The sequence below is a fragment of the Apostichopus japonicus genome, chromosome 5 (genome assembly GCF_037975245.1).
Source record: "Apostichopus japonicus isolate 1M-3 chromosome 5, ASM3797524v1, whole genome shotgun sequence".
Lineage (NCBI taxonomy): Eukaryota > Metazoa > Echinodermata > Holothuroidea > Aspidochirotida > Stichopodidae > Apostichopus > Apostichopus japonicus.
Genome location: NC_092565.1, coordinates 21,382,675 through 21,403,210, shown reverse-complemented (window position 1 = coordinate 21,403,210; position 20,536 = coordinate 21,382,675). Strand labels below are relative to the sequence as shown.

The window sequence follows — 20,536 nt, the reverse complement described above, 5'->3', positions numbered from 1 at the left end:
TCGGTTTCCAACGGTGGCGCGGACCCGGGTGCCGTGGAGGTGCGTATGATATATGTATACCAGCCCTCTTTTAACCTCCTCCCCCCCCCCCCCCAATACTTACAACAAAACTTTCAAAGTTCTTACTAGTAAGTTAGGGCTACTAGGATGATTAGTTCCTTAATTTAAAGAGTGTTCCTTATTATAGGCGGTTACAACTGTTGAATCTCACCACACTGGAGCTTAGGAGGTTACGTGGGGACTTGAACCAGGTTTTCAAGATTGTGTTTGGTTTCGACAATTTATCCTTTACCGACTATTTTATGTTTGTTAACAGTAGTTGTACCAGAGGTCATTGTCTTAAACTCCAAAAGTCACATATAGTAGGATTAATATTCGGCATAACTTTTTTTTCTAATAGGGTTGTGAATGAGTGGAATGGTTTGCCTGAGAAAGTTGTACTTGCAAGTAACTTTCCTGTTCCTAGGACCGTACCTTAGTGAACCCATCCGACCGGCGGGATGGTACCTCCATATCTGATCTCTTTCTCAAAAACCGCTTTGGCCCCTAATTACATCTAAGCCGCCAAAGCTAAAAATATTATGGTGAGAATCCCCAAATGCATGCTGCCGCCTCACCCTACTGTGATAAAATAATTTCTGTAATTCTGTTTGTAGCATATCGCCATCTATTTTCCATATATATAGCGCAAAAGATAAACAAAACTACTCATCGCACGACACAACAGTGAAGTATTGAAGTATGCAAATACGTTGCAGACTACGCCGCTAGCGAAGAAGACAACATACATAATACCCAATTGTTTTTAATCTTGTAACAATTATGGACGTACCTAAACCGGCGAGTGATTGAATGCAAGGATGACATTCCCAAAGATGGAGTTATTCCAAACGGATGATCATTACATCATTTATGACAATGAATACAGCCTATGGTGCTGTAGAAAAACTGGTTTTCTTGAACCAAAATTAGGTGAGTTGACTTTACTTCACACATTGGCCTTTGCTAGCCTAACGAACGTATAATTTTGTGTTATTGTTAGGCCTAGCCAAATTTTCCGTCTTGGTAGGCGTTGCTCAGGGCCAAGTTTGGCTAACAATTTAGACTAGAATAGGAGTATGAGAACCTTTAACATTTGGAAGAAGCCAATCAGAAGTAGACCAGTTCTTACTCAGTAGAAGGACTTAAATTGGTTACTCACTTTACACACAGGTTATATTAATGAGTCATGTTTCAAAATGAATAACTTGATAATTGAACAAATTCAGGCCCTCTGTACTATTAGTTACCAAGTTAGCTTACGGCCCTTACCTCATGTGTAAACTATCCTTTGTTGCTGGAGACAGGGTGGTCACAAATTTATAGACAACTTGATTATCATTTTCTAATGTTCTTTTCAAAATGTGACTCTGATTAAGATATTCAATAACTATCCACCATAGTTTGCTTTACTGTGTAACATTACTGTGGCTGTATATGCTGGTGCCCACTGGACCTTCATTGTTCATAGGCGTAACGTTAGATATCATCTGGAATTCAGTTTGCATGGATGTAGCTCAGTTGACTGCCTTATTTTGATATTTCCAGAGCATGAAAGTGACACATGTCCTATCATAAGCTTGTATATCATGTTTTTGTTTGTGTTTTGAGACAAGATATGTAGGCTAACTCACCAATTTTGTTCATTTCTCCGAGTACTTTGTGTCATACTATGCATGCTTTGATCTCTCACAGGGAAGGATTTCAATCCATCTAAACGGGGAAGTAAGTAAACAAAGCCTTCTTGCTTGCTTCTGAGGACACTCACTGCATCTCACCCATTCTTAAAAAAAGCAATTAACCTCACTGAAAGAGCACTAGCATGCAAAATGAAAATTCAGAGCTCTTTAATTCCCGCCCCCCTCCCCAGAAATCCCACAATATGAGTAAGCTCTACTGACAGACCCAACGTAAATAAGTTCCGTAGATATAAGGGGACTTGTACTAAGGTAGTTTACTGCATGGGAGGTGGAAGAATGAAGAGGGTGGCGGAGGGGAGGAGGAAGGGAAATAAAGGAAGGTATATCGACTAGCAACGACTTTCACTGTTAAAGTCATTTTCATACACTTCTCACTCATCACGATTGTATTTTCATTATAGGCTGCATTGCTAAACATGCAGTAGTTCATATTCAATCATTTTCTTCTCACAATACTTATTGACATCCATTTGCGACATTGCAGATTTGAATGTTATTTCATAGTTGTGCCATTTCAATCACCTGCTGTACAGAGGGTAATGGATGGAGGGGAGGGGGGGGGGGGAGGGGAGGGGGGGAAATGGTTGAAGGAGAAAGGATGCCTTAACTAGCAATGACTTCAATTGATTGTCAGACTGTATTCCTTTCAGAAACATTGCTCATTATAAAGTTAACATTAATTTGTTCTCTACATTGTAAACACAAATTATAAATTTTCCTTTCTTACATTAACTTTTGTCAAAAGACAATTATTAGCAAAATATAGTTAATACTTTCTGACTATTTTGTGCCCATGATCACCACTTGAAATCATATCATTTCATTTGCCATTTCAGCCATCTACTTCAAGACAAGTTGACTTACAGAGAGAGAAAAAAAAAAAAAAAAAGATCTTTTACATGAGAGGAATTCTGTATGTTTCCATACTTCATGCAGTAGTACAGTAATTTCAACATTAAAATAGTTACACTCAAATAAAAACAAATACTAAGGAGGAAGAAACAGGTTACATATGAAAATTATATGTTTAAAAGATTAGCTATTAAAAATACTGCTCATTTTAAGCCATGAAGGTTTGCTCATATCACCACATTAAAATATGTATAAATGTATGTATTTTAGATCCTCCTGCAAGCAGGAACTTGCGAAGAAGCCTCATTGGCTTATCAAAGCCGCTAATACTGAAAGTCTGCTTCTTCAATATAAATTCTATTAAAGGATGGACATTGGACATAATTTTGGTCTTGATATCTATATATCATAGTCCAAGAAAAAAGAAATCATTGGTAGTAATGTTTCAACAACCATTCCTATTTTAAAGATATTCAACTTCAAAGCTAAATTTCTTGAATGTTCCTTCAAACTAAATGATGGTTGGCTTATTAGTGCAGGGCTAGCTATAAATGTTTGTCCCTGATGACTCAACCTAAACATGTTCTTTTAATTACATGTGAATTTAGCATATCACCCTTCCATACCATTCCACCTCTATTTGTTCTCTACAAATATAGGCCTAATTGCATTCTATACACTTTATTTTATGCCATGACATTCTATTGGTACTGTACGCTATCCTAACTTGAGTAATGTGCTAAATCCTAGGAACTGATCTTACAGTCTGTGTGGTTAGATTAGTCCAATTACTATATTCATGAGCCACAGATATCCAAAGCATCTTTTCTCAAAAATTTAATGTTGTGTAGAAATAACTATGTCACTTGGATTGACAGCAATGTACTTCAATGCTCTACAATGTATGGAAAATTAGGTTTTGTGCCTAAGAGGCATGTGATGTTGTTTTTCTTGTAAAAATACTTAGGAATACAAGGCTGTGTCAGATAAAGAGTTCACATTGACAATATACCAACATGACAATTAATGTTCATTGATGAAGTTATATAGCAAATATTCAAAGGAATATATTAAATTTTGGTTGCTCCAAGAAGTATTTTTCATACACGTTAGTATTAATTCAAACTAATTGGGAAAATTTGGTACAACAAGACTTTCCCTTGATTATTTGGTATGAAAATTTACCATTCAATGTAATCAGTCATACTGTTCTGGGTATCATATTTGAAAAGTTCTGCAATTTAAATTTAAGTTACTGCAAAACATCTTTAAATATATTGAAATTAGTTTTTGTTGCAAATTTTGCATGGATTTGAATGGAATTGGACACTTTCTCATTATGTGGCTGAATGATCAGCCGGACCGGATCTATTATAGCTGTTTGAAGGGGTGGGGGTGGGGATTTTTCTTCACAAAAATCTGTGACATATAGTTTAAGCTGAAGATTATAAATTCTTCTTCACCTTTAAGCTGTGTTTTAGAATCCAAAATTTTGTCCAAATTCTATCCAAATGGCTTTTTTTTGCTGGAGAAGTTTGAGGTGATGGTGCAGTTGCTTTGTAGTAGACCAAGTGTTGGTATGTTGGAAGCATGATAATGCTGGAGTTTGTTACCTTCCTCATCCCTCTTCTCCATTACAAAAGGTTCACCTTGCGCAGTGTTTTTGTCACCATAAACTGTACTCACCATGATAATGTCTTCCATCTATGTTGGGATTTGTTGGTTTCTTCTTTTGCTGGATAAAGTTTCCAAACAATAAAGGCCAAGTGTGATGAACTTCTCAACCTTTTTTTTGGTTTCAATGATAATCGTAACCTTTGCATTCAAGGTGGCGTGTGTGTGTATGTGGGTGTGTGAAGCTTGGGCAGACCTCATATCTGGTGTGTAGAAGTACCACATTGAGTAAAAGAAGCCTATTGTTTTTGGTGGAGGTCAAAGGTCATTTGGGGTCATCACAGGTCAAATTTTGAAACCTTGTAAACATGATATCTCGATATTGGAAGTTGGGCAGATTTCATACTTGGTATGAAGGTAGTGTATAACATTGAATACAAGAAACCTTTTGATTTTGGTGGAGGTCAAAGGTCTTTTGGGGACAATAGGTCAAACCATGAAGGCCTTGTAAACATGAAATTGCAAGTACGGAAACCTTGGATAGATCTCATATTTGGTTTGTAGATGTACCATATATCAAATTTAAGGAGCCTATTATTGCTTTTGGTGGAGGTCATAGGTCATTTGAATTCAACAAATGCCAAACATTTACTTCACTCCCCTCTTACCTGTCTCTCTATGTACTAACACACCTTCCTAAACATAATATCGCAAGTGAAGCTTGGACAGATTGCATATTTGGTATGTAATTGTACCACATTGAGTACAAGAAGCCTAATGTTGTGGGCAGAGGTCAATGGTCGTTTGAGTTCACCAGGGGTCAAATTGTGTAAACCATGTTTTACACTGTAATATTTTAACAAGGACAGATGTCACATTAAGAATGTTGATAAATCTACAGTATCACATTTAGTACAAGAAGCCTGTTGTTGAGGTCAATGGTCATTTCAGGACAGCCTGTGTCATTGTGAATTTATTGTTAGTCACATCACACTTCTTTTCACTGTATTACTAAGATCAAGTATGTTGTACACACTCACTATACATTACGTCAGATTCATAAAGAAAACCGCTCATGTTCCATCATCGAAACCACAATGAATTTTTCCATACTTGAAGATTTTAAGCATGTCCAAAACGAGATACCTCTTGACTTTCAGTAACGCTCATTTTGTGTTCTCAAGGAGCATTTGATGAGACAGATATCTTTCTTCAGTCAATCATGAAGTTCCAAATTTCATATTTATCATTTGCATATTAATGTAGGTTTATGCATAAGAATAGAAAATTATCTTCATTTGTTCATACTATGATAACAAGTCGATATGTTAGAATCAGCGCTGTATATTTGTAAGATGGCTTAGTGTTTATACTGTACTGTAGCTTGCTCTGCTGCATGACCTAGTTTCCTTAGTAAACATTCCTTAGCATGAAGAATGGTGTGGGTAATAAATGCATGTTTAACAGACTGGAAAGATAAGTACAGTGCTATTGTATATTAAACATAGTCTAGAACCAGGCAGGGATTTACCAAGCAAATATTTTGTTGTTGTTTTTTTGCTACTTTGATTTCTTCAGAGGGTTATGTAGAAACTAAGCCAATGGATATATCTTCCCAAAGGGGGGACTTGATAGCATATATGCATTGGTTACATTTGGCAGTCTGTTTGGCAGTCTGTTTGGCAGTTTGACAGAGTTTGGTAAATGACTAAATTAATATAGATCAAATAATCAGTTCACTTTCAAAAGGAACAGCCATGCAATGTCATGATTTGTGCAGTAGGGGGTACATTTTCCAGGCAGAAATGTACAATACTAGGGGGACAATCTCATATATGAGTTCATTGGTTATTGGCAGCCTTTATTAACGGAGCTTTGCAACTTACCCTTGAGACTTAAGTAGTTGGCTTGCCACAACTTTGGCATTAAATGTTAGGATATAGGAACCTTACAGTAAGGTATATACATTTCCTTGAAGTAAAGTCAGTATTCTGTAAGTATAGAAAGGGACTAAAAATTAACATTAGCATTGAATGTGCCATTTAACCTTTCTTCAAACTATCCAGAACCTGCTGCCAAAATGTGCTGTAGAATCTTATGAAAATTACTGACCTTTTAACATTTCTTGTAATCCTAAAGCTAAATGATATAAATAGCATATATATGGCAGGCATGTCATAATCTGAAGGAATTTAAGTACAGAATGTAATGTACAATGTAATGGACCTATGGTGGTTATAAAAATAACAGTTACTTCATATTTGCCCCATAAATCTTTTTTGGTTACTTGCTGGAAGCAAAGGAACCTCTGCAGTCAGGTTGGCATGTGTATACGAGTGTGTTTGTCTGTGACACTTGGGTCTGCTATAACTTAACAACGCTATACTTGCTATGTAGATGCATTATAGTGAGAAGGTGTACCCTATCGTTTTTGGGATGGACCTTAATGAATATTAATGAGGTTATGGCGTCAAACGTAAAAATCTTTACACTGCAATAACTCCACAACCTTAAGTGGGATTGTAACCAAACTTGGTATTCAGTTGTTGGTTAATAGCTGTTACATGTAGGCGTACATTTTTTGGGTGGGCCCAAATTTGATTACCACCTAAAATGCATTTTGCAACACATTCTTTGGGCCCAAATTTGTGGGGTTCAATATTTTTGGGACCATTCGGCCCCACATTTTTTGGGGTTCAATTTTAAGGGGGTTAATATATTTTGAGCCACTTTGTCGGGGCCAAATATGATTGGGACAATATAGATGCAAAATTTAATCAGGCCTTATATCTTTGGGAGGCGCCAACATTGTAAAATTACAATAACTCCACAGCCTTGAATCAGATTATATATCCAATCTTAGAAATATAGTTGTTGGTTAATCGCTGGTACGTGTGGGCATAAATAGTATGATATTTGGTGATGACATTCAACACTTTAATAATTCCACTAAGCAAGGAACCATAGTGCCCATTGAGCTCTTGTAGTATTAGTTGTAGGGGTTCTAGGACACTCTCTCGTCAGTGGGATTTAATGGTTTAATAGTTCATATTTAACAGGAATTAGAGCAAAAGGACACAAGATTTGCCAAAAGAGAAAGCTTGACGTCAGGGTAAACATACTTTTATACTCAATGTCATCACTCAACAGCTTAGTTTACTAACCCATGTGGCTCATTAATTTCTGAACCTAGTTTAAAACTAATGCTATGTGCATTCTGCTGACTACTTAAAAGTTTTGCATTAAATTCCCAGTATGACATAAATGAATGTTAAATTGTTTCCTTTAATTTCTAGGGTCTGAACTTGCCACAGCATGGAACCCTGTATGTCTGGGAGTCATTTATGGAGTGATTGGAAAAATTCAAATCCACAGAGGTGAGTTAATATGTTTCAAATCAGCTTTTATCTGTACATTACAGGATATGTTGCAAGAAGTGTTTGTGGAGCTGCCGTTACTTGGACAATCCAAGTAATATCTTTTGTTTTAATAGTACATTTTGTGTGTCTAAATTTATGTACTGCTGGCAAACTATGTCATGTGTGACATTTAGTGCATTCAACCATTTACTTTCACTGACGCTGGACGGATGCATTGAACATTCTCTGAAGCTAGTTTTGTTGAACTTATCCAAAATGATACTTGATTGGATTGCATTGCATTTGATAATAAGATTTGGTCAATTAGACAAAGTTTGGCAATGTATTAGTAATTTCCAAGTTAAATGTGCAAGTTTTGCATGTATATAAATAATATCTTGATTCTATAACTATGATCACTTGTCACCAATGGCTGATTATTACTTCACTCTCACTTGCTGTTGTTGGTAGTAAGGTATGTATCCCTATCCAGTACCCATAACAAACAGTCATCTCATGTGCTGACTGCTGAGGTCTGTATGCTAATTTAAATGGCAGTGGTACGACATATTGCAGAGCTGCTAGACATCAGTAAATGAAAGACATTGTTTTTCATGACATTAATGAGACAAATTCTGAGACATTTTTGCCCTATATTGTTGCATTCAAAAGCACACATCTCTCATCTAAAGCTATATCTGAATCACCTGGGATTTTGACCTTCTAAATTGACCTTCAGCCTTGCTAGTGAATGGGGCAAACAAAGAGTGTTGATTGTTCCAATAGCATCAGGTACCAAGTTCAGAATTGACCAAGGAGCTACTAACACACTTGACACCATTATTATGTAACAGATCATGCTAATGTGACCATGGTATCTGCAAGTGACTGAGAGATTCATTCATAACCTTCCAGTGAATTTAAAGGCATTGAAGACTCGCCCCAACCATTTGCCGCGCTCTGAAAAAGTTAACTTTTAACAAGCAACTGAAGTTTTTTTCTTGTCGCTACAAAATGCAGACAGTAATGAAATGTGATACCTTGTTATCTTTTATCTAGACCTGAGATGTCCATCGCTGCTATGTACACTGTGTTGTGGGTATTGACCGTAGCTGTATGTATTGACTGTACACTAGTGTCTAATTACCGACGGTAGCAAGCTGTGTGTGTTTTTTCTGGGATCGATGGTGGTGTCTAACACTTCTGTTACACCTCATTCGAAACTAGGTCAGATTACCGTCATGAGATGTTTCTTTGTGCGCGAGTCTTCACACCCTTTAAAGGATAGTCCAGGTGAAAATTTTATTTCTGACTTATGAAAGAGACACATATTCTGATCATCCTGGGGAAATTTGCAAGCAATTCTGAAACAGCCTTATCGAGATATTGAAAAATTGAAATGGTCACAGTTTACCATGATCAGTAAACTTGAAGCAAACAGGTGTGTTGTTATACTGTAGTTGCATACTGGCAGCAAAATGTTTTGTTTTCTTTATTTTTCACTTGATTGTGTAGACTGGATTAGATAGGGTTCAAACTTGAAGTAAGCAACGTACAGTACCAATGGCTGAAGTGTTCATATCGAGATGTATTCCAATTTTGAAGTAGAAAATTGGATGTAAATTTTTTAAAAAGAAAAAGGTCATTGTGTTTCTATGACATCACCCCTGTTTGGTTCAAGTTCACTTTGGGTACAAAACATGCCACTTTCAAATGCTAATATGTCAAACACAGTAGGCAGGAATTGAAATGTAAATTTCATCAGGATGCTTACAGTATGTTCATGTTATATGAAGTAAAAAAATAAATTTTCATCCCTTTAAGTCTTGATATGCTGGTCGAGGCAGGTTGGACGTGTAACTGTATATTCTATTATTTAAGAAATGCAGTTTTCAAAAAGATCATTGTTGCATGAAAGTGACATCCCATTCATTTTAAAAACCTTTTGTGAAATTGTAGCAAGTTCTAATGTTCTCCTGCCAGTGGGCAAATGAACTCTTTAAACTGGTTGTCAAGCCTACTTTGGAAAAACCTGCTGAAAATGTTTGCATAGATGTATATATTAGTCAACAGTTTCCAAACCTTTAAAGTGTTACTCAAAAAGAAATACTGATGTTTTACCTGGAAATGGAAGCTGCCTTATGAAGATACTGTAGTGACCTGCATTGCTATCATATGATTTTAGTATCCAGCACTTTTGAATAGAACTCAGTTTGGACTAAACTTACCCCTAATTCTCTGCCTCTGTAATACTTCTAAAGGTACTTTAATATTCACATTTTCTGTTAACCTGGTATTGTTCAGACACTTTTAGCAGTTCCAGTTTTAAACTACAGAAATAATTTAATTTTCTCATTTGCTTTTGCATGGGTTCATCTTTTCGATTGTGTTTTTCATTTCAGTCGGGAAGGTGAGCAATAATTGTTTGTAACTGAATTCTTTCACAACTACCAAAAATATTGAATTTTGTTGTTGTTAAGAATATTGATTTTAAAACTGGAAAAATATATGACTGCAAAATTGAATCAAGGCTATCCACCATTGATCTTGTCACAATATTAACTGGTTACAAGTTTGATATAAAAATAAAGCATGTTTTGGTGTATCGTGTAGGATGTGTTAGTTGCACTGGTGGTCTGTCTGTACAATTAGATTTGACTGAATTGGTGTCTGTTTGTGCTGAATAATATAAAGTACTGTATATATAAACACATTGTTATGCAACATTCGATTTTGTATTAAGGTTGTTTACTTTTAAAGTGAAAAACCAAACACTATTTATAATATATGTGATCTTGGTCTTCAGAACTTACAATAACTGTTGAACAGTAAAATAATTTCCTACTAAGAAACATCAGTAGAGTGCTTCTCATGGTACAAATGATTTACACCAAAAGGGGTTTGCAGAATGAGAGAGGGGGTGGGGAATAGGTGAGGTGAGGTGGGAGAGTGTTGCTTGCACATGATGTGATCAATAATTTTTTGTTGGTGCAAAAATGTGTTTGGAAACAAAGGCATCTGTTTTCCAAAATGTGTAGAAATAGGGCACTTTTTTGTTGTTGCAAAAGCACAATACCATTTTCAGCAAATTTTATGTGAAGCAGAGTTCAAAGTCCTCAAAATTGCTAAACAAAATGTGAGTTGTAAATAATTTCTAACAAGGTCAGGGCATTCCTCATGAATGTTCCTGTTACTTACTGTAGCATTTAAAGTCTCAGAACTTGTCTGCCAAATTTACACTTCGACCTTTCCAGCTTACTGCACTAAGTCTAAAAGCTCAGTGAAAATGACACCGTTCTATGCTATTTTTAAATCAATATTCATAGTTTTATCGAGTTATCTTTCGTTAAACAATTTGAGCTGAGTAAAATTCGCCAGATTTATTACCAAGTCCGTAGATTCTACAAACTTCAATCAAGATTTGCAAGCCCTGCCCAACAGATCATTCGCCAAACAAATATCTCTGTTTTGTTTACTACCGTTAGGCCTAGGAGTTCCACTTTTCTGGCTAGCCTGTCTTAGGTCCTTTCTCTTGAATAGTACAGGATCTTCCTCTCGTTCTTACCAATGTAGCTTGCAAAATTGTGTCATTTCCTTCCATTGCAATAAATAAACAGGTGTTTTCAGATGTTTCCTCCGTGGAATTGTAAAAAGGAGAAGATACGAGTATAGGACTGCTTAAAAATCTTGATCGGGCCGCATGTGTAGACTAATTTGTTTGCATTTGACATGGGCGGTCGCAGCGATTTTACGGTTAAATCATTCTTGTCATAAGGGCAACAGAAAATAAATTTCTTTCTTTTGATTGCAACAGCCTTTCTCCATTAACCCACCTGGTCAGAGTGCATTTAGAATAAGAAACATTGTATCTACTTCGGAAGTTTGTTTTCCGAAATTCATCAGCAAACAGGTATTGAGACTAAGCTACTCTTCTTTGCAATCTTCATGTTGTCATGGAGACGGAATAATTCATGATTTGAATCATTAATGACTATTGTGAATAAATATCTACTGCATATCTGTCTTGCTACAACATTGGAATCATTCACTTGTTAATCAGTAATGTCAGTGCTAATGACTAGTTAGTATATTTTCCTTCAATCCTCATATTTTATTTAACCGTGCATGACGTCATGGCAGGGTTTACTACATATATATAGTGAACTACTATGTAGAACGTCTAATTGGAAAATCATTGTATAACTTGCTCTGAAAGGGATATTCTGGTAATTCAAAGGAAAATGAAGTGTCAACAATCACATCAAGTGCAACAATTTTTAAGCTTCTCTGACAAAAAGACAATCTTTAGTTAGTAATTCCATCCTAAAGTGATTCCACTTCAACATATTGCACCGTAATATCCATGTAACTTTAGAGCTATGGTTTTGCTTTCTGTTGTTAATGTCGTGAAGGCTGTATATATCACCCGGTATAAAGGCAAGCTTTTCACAGGAAAGGAAGATATTATTCAACCACTGTTAAAGATGGACTGACAGATGCGATCATGTATTCACTGATGGGTGAAATTATATAACATCAAAATTTACAAGTGAGATGTTGTCTGCTTCATTAAAAATGCAGTAGCCAGTCTGTTTTTCTATGATAGATAATTACTAATTGCAGACTGTTGAGAAGATGATCTAGCAAGGCTTTCAAGAGATAGATCAGTGATCACTCCTTTAACTGCATAATGAAGTAGCTAACTTTGCCATCAGCTAGAATCATACAGTATTTAGAGATATTTTTGATATATTCCAGCATCATGTTACCTACGGTAGTAAGGCACATGTACATAAGTGTCATTATCTTGAAGGCATAGTTACATTTCAAGTATTAGTTAAGGAAACTTCAACAATTTTCTACAACTTATTTGTCGTCGTCGTCGTCGTCGTCGTCGTCGTCGTCGTCGTCGTCGTCGTCGTCGTCACTCCAGCCTTATGTTAATACTGTAGGCTACTGTAAACTTGCACTGTGTATGGTACTGTATATAACCTGCACACAGTTTCTGCTTACAACCAAGCTTATTGATGAATAGGATTCTGTTACCATTGTCATTCTTACATACACTCCATCATCAATGGTCACTTTCATTGAAAGAGGAAATTAGCCTCTCCTTAGCCATGAAACCTGGTCAGTCAACGGACTAATCTGATTAAATGCTCTCCTTTTAATAGACCTGCATTAAGTCGTAATAAATGGTACATTAGACTGAGACTTATTATCAAGAGATGACTCTATAGATCTAATTTTGATATGTTGTATACCCACCCGTTCAAACTAGGAAGGAATGAATTGTGCATCATTTGTAGTTACTGTAGGCCTCCAAAGTCTGAAATTAATGATGGAGAGGGGCAAGACAAATTTTTAGGGCAATTATGTCAAACATTGCCTTGGATTTTTATTGAAATACAGCTGGAGTGCTGGACATCACTATGTAGTTTTCAGCTTTCAAATATGACATACAATGTATGGCAATTTTCAAAATTTGAAAGGCACCAAGGCATTTCTGTCTAAGGGAGATAGAAGAGGTGTAGGCTACAGAAACAAGGAACAAGAATACAAGCATCTCTGTTTTCTTCCAGACTAACAGACAGAGCTAGATAAATGCAGAATAACATGTTTGCTGAGTAGCTGCTTTCCATTACAAAATTACAATGCTGGAGTTTTACGATGCATTTTGAATTCCTGATTTAGTTTGATAGTCTAATGATTGAGATCATGATGAGGGCTGCGGACAGAAACTGTATTAAAGGGGCACGACAGTATGAGTAATCATTGATGGCAAATTGCCTTCTGCGCCGTAGCTTAATTAATGCCCACCCCTTGTTAGTAGACATGTTTCAAACTGTATGCTTCAAAGAAAATTCCATTGATTGCAAGTAAACTCTTTAAACAAATTTAATGGGCACAAGTTTTTTTTTTTACTGTGCTGCTAGGAGAAATTAAAAATTGAAATGCCACAACCTGTACATACAGTAGTCTGTGCAGCATGTAATATGTTTTAGATAGCATTAATTACAGACTGTACTGGATTGATACTACAGTATATGTTTGTGTCTAGATATGTAAAATAACTCTAACATATTTGAGTCAAAATTACTTGATGATGCATGGGTTATCCAGCCCTCTTAGAAACTGAGGAATTTGCCAATGTTTTTTTGTGCAAAAAAGCCAGTTTCATTTCAGGTCACACATGTGACCGACCTTTATATGACCTCTGCCAGCACAAGAATGTTCTGATTTTGGCTAAGCTATATATGGTTTTGTAAAAGAGTCCCCTAGTGCATACTTAAGTACTACAATCAACCCAACTTTCTTTACCTAGAAGTAGTTACTTAGTGGTAAAGTGCAAATCTCCCCATTTTTCATCACACACGTGACCGAGAATGGCCCTTTTACAGTATATTCAAGGAAAGTGCAAACAGTAGATAACGATATTAATTTAACTTCAGTAGCTACATGGTATAATTATTAAAGGCATAATATATGTTAATATGTGACTATCAAACTTTTGGAAATTCAGCTTGTCTGCTTTTCAATGAAGTTTTGTTCAATTTTATTTTTTAGCTCTCTCTTTTGCATCAGTTGGGGTGAAGATTGTATCCATCTCAACAAGCCATTAAATGTTCACATACAAGCTTCTTGCATAATGGGGCTCCCCAACTACCGACAAAATTGACATAGGGTATAGCACTGTCAGATTGTGGTTCTGCGAAACTTGACAAGCTGTTGCTATGAGTTTTAGGAGCAAGGTGGTACCACAAGTTCATTACTAGTATACTGTAGTATCCACACATTCTTTTGAAATTATTGGAGAATAGATCATTTGAACATATGCATCCTAAGTTTCCAGCCAAACAAACTGTTTCAGGCACCTCAATTTTTCTCTCAGCTGAACTTGCATGTGGAGCCTTAAAAATCAATTCCCTAGCACACGTTTGCATGCTAATGAACGCTTGTTACTTCAATATAAAGAGATCTGTATACAGTACAGCTGGTTGTGCACATCTGGACCTATTCTGCAGTGCACTCCTTTGTTAATGCTGGAGGGCTCCATTACATGGATATCACAATATCTAGAGTTGCTTTGCAATTTACATCCCAAAGATGTAATGCACATTTTGTACACAAAACAATAGTGTAACTTCAACTGTTTGCAGTATTTTATGGCTTTAGGAACAAAATCAAGAGATGTAAAAGTTACTATGCAAAACGTAAACACTTAATGCCCTATATTTTCTCCTTGGTAATAAATACAGTAGGCCTAGCAAGTTACACGTCCTTAAATGTGAAGAATTCCTTAACGATGCCAGAACAATACTATCTGTCAAACAAACTTGGCCAAATTCATTACCCTTTACAAACCATTTCAGAAAATCTCCATCCTTCCCTTTTTCCCTCACGCTTTAGAGAACTGCCGAATCCCAGAACATCATGTTCATTGTGTTTGATTTACTAACTACGTTTATCACTACAGTAATGACGCTTTACTAAGTGCACTTACGCATTTCATCATAAACATAGACTGCGTACATGTAGTCCCGTCATTTCATTGAGGTGCAATACATTTCTCTTTGCCCTCAAAATATCGTTCTTTTACAAAGAATTGGCAAATTTGTGAAACCTCTTCCAACATGACATCAGTCACAGAGTCTGTCTAGGTATGAAAGTTGCAAGCCATTACAGTGTTTGCATTTATAATACACTGCAGTGTGTTTCTGTTCAAGTCTGTTCAAGCATTCCCCTCAATCATATGTTTTCAAAAGTGTAAAAGAAAAGGAGAAAAAAGAGAGAAATCCTTGATCTAAAGATCAAGTTATATGTCATGTTCATGTCTTAAACATTCAGACAGCCTCAAGGCAATTTTTTGTTTAAATTGTCTCTGTCAAAATGATTTGTTTTGTTTTAAATATTCCATGAAGGCAGTTATGGACTTATTGGAGAGCTCCTTAGATCACTTCTGACTACACCAAGAGGCTTATTAAGAGAAGGACAACATGGAAGAAAATAGAAATACTCAGTATTTTTTTAAGTTTTGTATAAATTGTCAAAGTTGGGGCCATGCATATATTTAATAGTAAATTTAATATGTGCTATTTATAAAGCGCTTTCCAATAAAATCTCAAAGCGCTGTACAGAAATGAATACCTAAAAGATATCATACAATAAAACAAAAAAATTGCACCAGATAACTAAAAATAGCAAAACAATGAAGATATATATATCTTCTCTTCCATAGATATATGGCTGCACATATATCTAGCTGTAAAAAGGAAAGACCAATTTACGCTCTAGGAATGCAGAATTTTAACTGAGCATGCAAAGATCTTAGTTTTGTATGACTTTCTATTGGCACTTTTATAAATTATTCACCAAAGTACTTTAAAGCTAAACAAGATACATTCCATCTCATAAGATATACACAAGAGATAATGGAATGCCAGGATTATTCCAACATGTAGTTAACTATCATGAGGCCCCATTAACAGACGTTCACAGACGATCTGCTGGAATTGTTTGACATTTATCAATGTTTACTGGACTTAACTCTCTAAAAACAAAGTTACAGTTCAAACTATAAACAAACATGCTGCAGTGCAGAGCAATTGATATGCTAACAATTGTGAATTCAGGTATAGATTTAATACCATAGATGTTGGTATATATAGCCAGGTATATATGTAATAGTTTTGTGTGAAATTTGTGGTAGCTTGTTAGTGGAGGTTTTACTCAAATAGTAAGAGAAGGTGTACCTTAAAAGGAGACAAAACCCCCCAAAATCATTCATCATTTGGTTAATGTATCACACTAGTTGTTACATTGCTTTCTAACACTGAAATCCACAGTGAGCCTCAGTGCTTGCTCATCCTTGTTAAATGCTATATTTAATATACTGTAGAAGAAGATGTGAAATCATAGAATTGTATGACATGCATTAGTTTCCTCCGAGAATTCAAAGCTAACATAAGTCAAGTGTTTATAGGTCTCCCAGGAGGGGAGAGAGGAGGGCAGGGGGGATAAGTTGATCACATACAGTATGCACTGTTTATTTGAGCTGCTGTAGGCATGTGGTGTGAAATAGATATCACTTGATATTGGACAAAGCTGTGCGAGATTTATTAGCTGCTTCTCAATACTTGAAACTTATGTACATATGGCGATATATATATGGTAAGTTTAACTACCTGTTAGACCTCAGTGCTGACATGTTAAAACAAGTATGTAATACAATGCTGAGTAAATTAGCCTGAGTTGTGCGTTTTGTGCAAAACAATATTTAAGATCAGGGAATAATTTACCTGGCAACATGTAACAAGATGGGCAAAATACAGATAACATTTGCAAATTTAAGATACACAGCAGATTTATGGTATAGATGTTTGTACAGAAGTCTTAAATGTTTTGCAGCTTTCTAGAATAGAAATTTTCCAGTGCATTCCTGATATGAAACTACATATCGTATGTTTTGAAAAGGGAATGTTGCAAACACTAAATTTCTGCTCTACATGTGTACTTTTCCGTTAGATAAATTAAGTTTACCTACTTATGCTCTTCCTCGCCCTTAAGTAAACCCAAAATATAAACGTACTGTAAACTCTTGTGGAATATATCTAGATTGGGCAAATTTGAATTTTGTTAAAGGTTTTAACTAGACTTACTGATTTAGTCATGAAACCAGTTCTGAGTTGTCATGTTTAAGTGTCTGTAAGCTAATTCAATCACATCCATCTCCTCACTGATCTGTTAATGATTGACATACTGCAAATTTGAACAGTACCAAAGCATAAGTTGATTATGTCCTGAAAATAGGACCCATGTTATATTTTGACCTGTCTGTAAGCCAAACTGATCATATCTCTCTCCTCACTGCGTGACCACGTCAGTTTGAGATTCAAAACTGGTGCAGATGGCCGATCGTGGCTTCTCCCTGTAAATCTCGGGACTCATTAGCTGAAGTGCTCACCTCTGCTGACGTATTCCCGGTAATATTATCCATTTAAAGCAGGAGGGTGGCAAACGGCGACAAATAACAAAAGTGTGAGATTACATAATTCCCGTATATACTGTACAGTAGTATAACAGTAAGTTAACCAGTGCATGCATTGACATATAACATGAGCAGTAAATGAAAGAGGATGAACTATTGATTCATTATAACAGGTAGTCTGTTGCACAAGCTGTGTAACATGCAGAAAGATACTTTCCTACTTACTGTCTTCTGCCAACCTAGTACACAAAACCTAGTGAATAATGTGCAGTAACTTTCATACATAAGTATGAATGGTTGTCACTGTAGTTGCCGCTTTTTGTCTCAAGTTTTCTCTTCATTCATTATCAGCTTTTGCCTGCATGTCATAAAATGTTATGGAATGATATCTCAATTTAGTCCTAATTGGAAATATATTTCATTTTACGATTTGTTGTTGTTGTTTTGCTATATGTCTTTAAAGATTTGCTCGTGGCACGCGCTGTTAATGTGCCCTAGTATGATTGATTTACTCAGGGAAGGAACAGATAAAGCTTTAATGACGGCACTTCACCGGGTTAAATTATTTGATCAGGCAATGCAGTGTTCAGGTGATAAAAAGAATTCTAGATATTAATAATACTGTTGAAAGCCATTTAGCAATTTATAGTAATACATTTCAAAATAAAAAAAGTTGAAATTTCTCGTTTAGAATCTGTGTTGTGGATTGTGGATTATAGGGATAGATGCATAGACCAATAAGCAACTGACCTGGAGGTCACATGTTATCATAGTGATTATTGTACTGGACAATGGCATATATACACTGTATATTAAACACTGTATGGCAATTTTTAACGTTCCAAGGATGTCTTTTGTTGAGTTTGAGTATGCTAAAGTTTAGCATGAAATTCCAAAAGTACTTTTTCCCTGAAACCTGAAAGCTCCCAAGTTCAAGAGTTCCAAATCCTACATTCATGAACCAAATGATATTACAAGGAAGAATGATTAAAATGGTGGCACCATAGATAGGTGCAAACGATTGATCATATATTTTGTAGATAAACTGAGTGAGTTTTGTTTTTGTTATGTTGAATATGAAATGTCAGATCAGATCAAACAGAGGAGAAAATTAAAAGGATCTTAAACAAACGAAAAGGACTGCAGCTCGCATGAACTGCAGTTGGTGTACTTGGTATTATGTAGATCACCTTCGTGAGTACAAGAACGGATGGATACATTTCGGAGCTGAGAGGTCAAGTCTGAAAGGTATAAGCGAAAGGGCTGTATTGCTGTTATTATTTGCATTCCATCTTACTAGCACTTGAGCAAACATCTGCTTTATCCGTGGTGAGGTGAACAACACAAAAACTCAGTTAAGTAAAGCCCCTCAACTGACGTCCATATTTGAGATGTAGACCCTCTTGACCAGGCCTAGATCCATTATCTGTTGATGCCTTGGGTGAAAGTTTGACAGGTTTCTCAGCAATGTTACTCTGTATGTCAAAAACTTGGTTGAACTCTCCTTGCTTTGTTTACATCTCTGCCACTTGGTAGGTACAAGACTGGTTGTTGTTTGGTAGCAGTCACTGGTCAGTGGAGGCCGGCAAGGTTGAAGTGTAGAAACATTCTCATCTTACTAAGTTATACTGTTAAGCTCTTTTGAATTTAATACCTAAACTTGTTGAGTAATTGTCCCTTTATATACCGCACTCATCTCTTAACCTGTCTCTACATACTGTATGCATGCAAATCAAGTTTATGAAAGTTGGTGCTATTATAATACTGTGCCCCCTCCCCCACACCCCACTGACCTTCTTCAGGGTCAAAGCCCACCTCCTCTTCCATCCAAATCGATCATTCTCAAGTCTTACTAGCTTAACTATGTATAATTCCACAAAATTTCCCGGATAAATTTTAATCCCCTGGAATCCCAGAAAAACCAAACATGGTTTGGGATCTTTAAATTACAAGAAGTCGATTATTTTTAGTAGCTCAGGCCAGTTGTGGTCAATATTGCAAAAAACTCTGATAAAAATAACTGCATGTTGAACAAGAATGATGCACACTTAAAAATTGTGAAACATTTATCTATTTTTTGGTACACTTTAGATGGAGATTGGCAACTACTACTTATTAAAGGTCAAAGGTCAGTTGGTACAATTAATGAAGACCATGAAGTTTATTGTATCAACAACATTGCAGTCTTGCCTCTCACCAAGAATGGACATCCTGAAATTGAAATTGAGGTAAGGTTTTTATCCGTTCATCTATCCCAAGTTGTGTTACCTCTCAGAATTGCCCTTTTTGTCCATTTTAAGTCAGGTCTATAACACCTACACAGAAATCTTATTAATGTCTCTCTCTCTCTTTGTGTGAGTGTTTTGGGACTTGGAACATTGCTTTTAGCAAGAAATATTCTTCACAGCTCAATAGCAAACTTGCATTAGTTATTATGAAATTCTTGAAAAGGATAGCATTTTTTCCCCCTTAAAGTGATGGAAAAAATGCATTATACCCATTTTAGTTGTTAGCACAAGCTAAACCCTCAGGCCATTCAAAGAAAAAACAAAAAAATCTCACTTTTAGACACTTAAAAGTTGAATGCAAAGAATACAGTAGTTTAGATATATGATCTTAATAACTGAAATATGTTTTGACTCCTGTTTGTATTTTCTTTATAGCTGAATATGTAGGAGGTGAATGACTTGTTTGCGTAAGTGTGCATAGGTGGGTGGGGGGGTGAGGGGGTGGGGGAAGGGACATATGCCAAAGGTGTGATCCATCATATCTTTGTGCAGGACGTATTTGTCAGATTTTTGTCAGAAGAAGAGTTTGGTTTGGATGAAAGTATAGTAAAGAGCAGTGGTCTTAAGGGACTGTTTATTAGATTATAAATGAGTATATATCTTGAACATTTGAACCAAGATCTCAAAAGCATTAGAAGGAGGTTTCAAGTTTCTTTGCCTGTTTGGTGTAGATCACAGATGTTATGTCAAGGTTTT

At 36.0% G+C, this 20,536-nt stretch overlaps 1 protein-coding gene across 2 annotated transcripts in view; it reads left to right on the top strand.

Moving 5' to 3' along the window:
* Positions 1-744: 744 nt before the first annotated feature.
* Positions 745-20,536, top strand: part of LOC139968013 (phosphatidylinositide phosphatase SAC2-like) — a 46,124-nt gene continuing 26,332 nt past the window's right edge. The window contains exons 1-4 of one of the 2 annotated variants that reach the window (XM_071972288.1): positions 745-972; positions 1,735-1,764; positions 7,502-7,582; positions 19,644-19,780. In XM_071972288.1, the coding sequence (XP_071828389.1) occupies positions 861-972; positions 1,735-1,764; positions 7,502-7,582; positions 19,644-19,780 (360 nt within the window). In that variant the 5' untranslated portion in view covers positions 745-860. The remainder of the gene's footprint in view (positions 973-1,734; positions 1,765-7,501; positions 7,583-19,643; positions 19,781-20,536) is intronic. The other variant, XM_071972289.1, reaches the window with a different exon arrangement.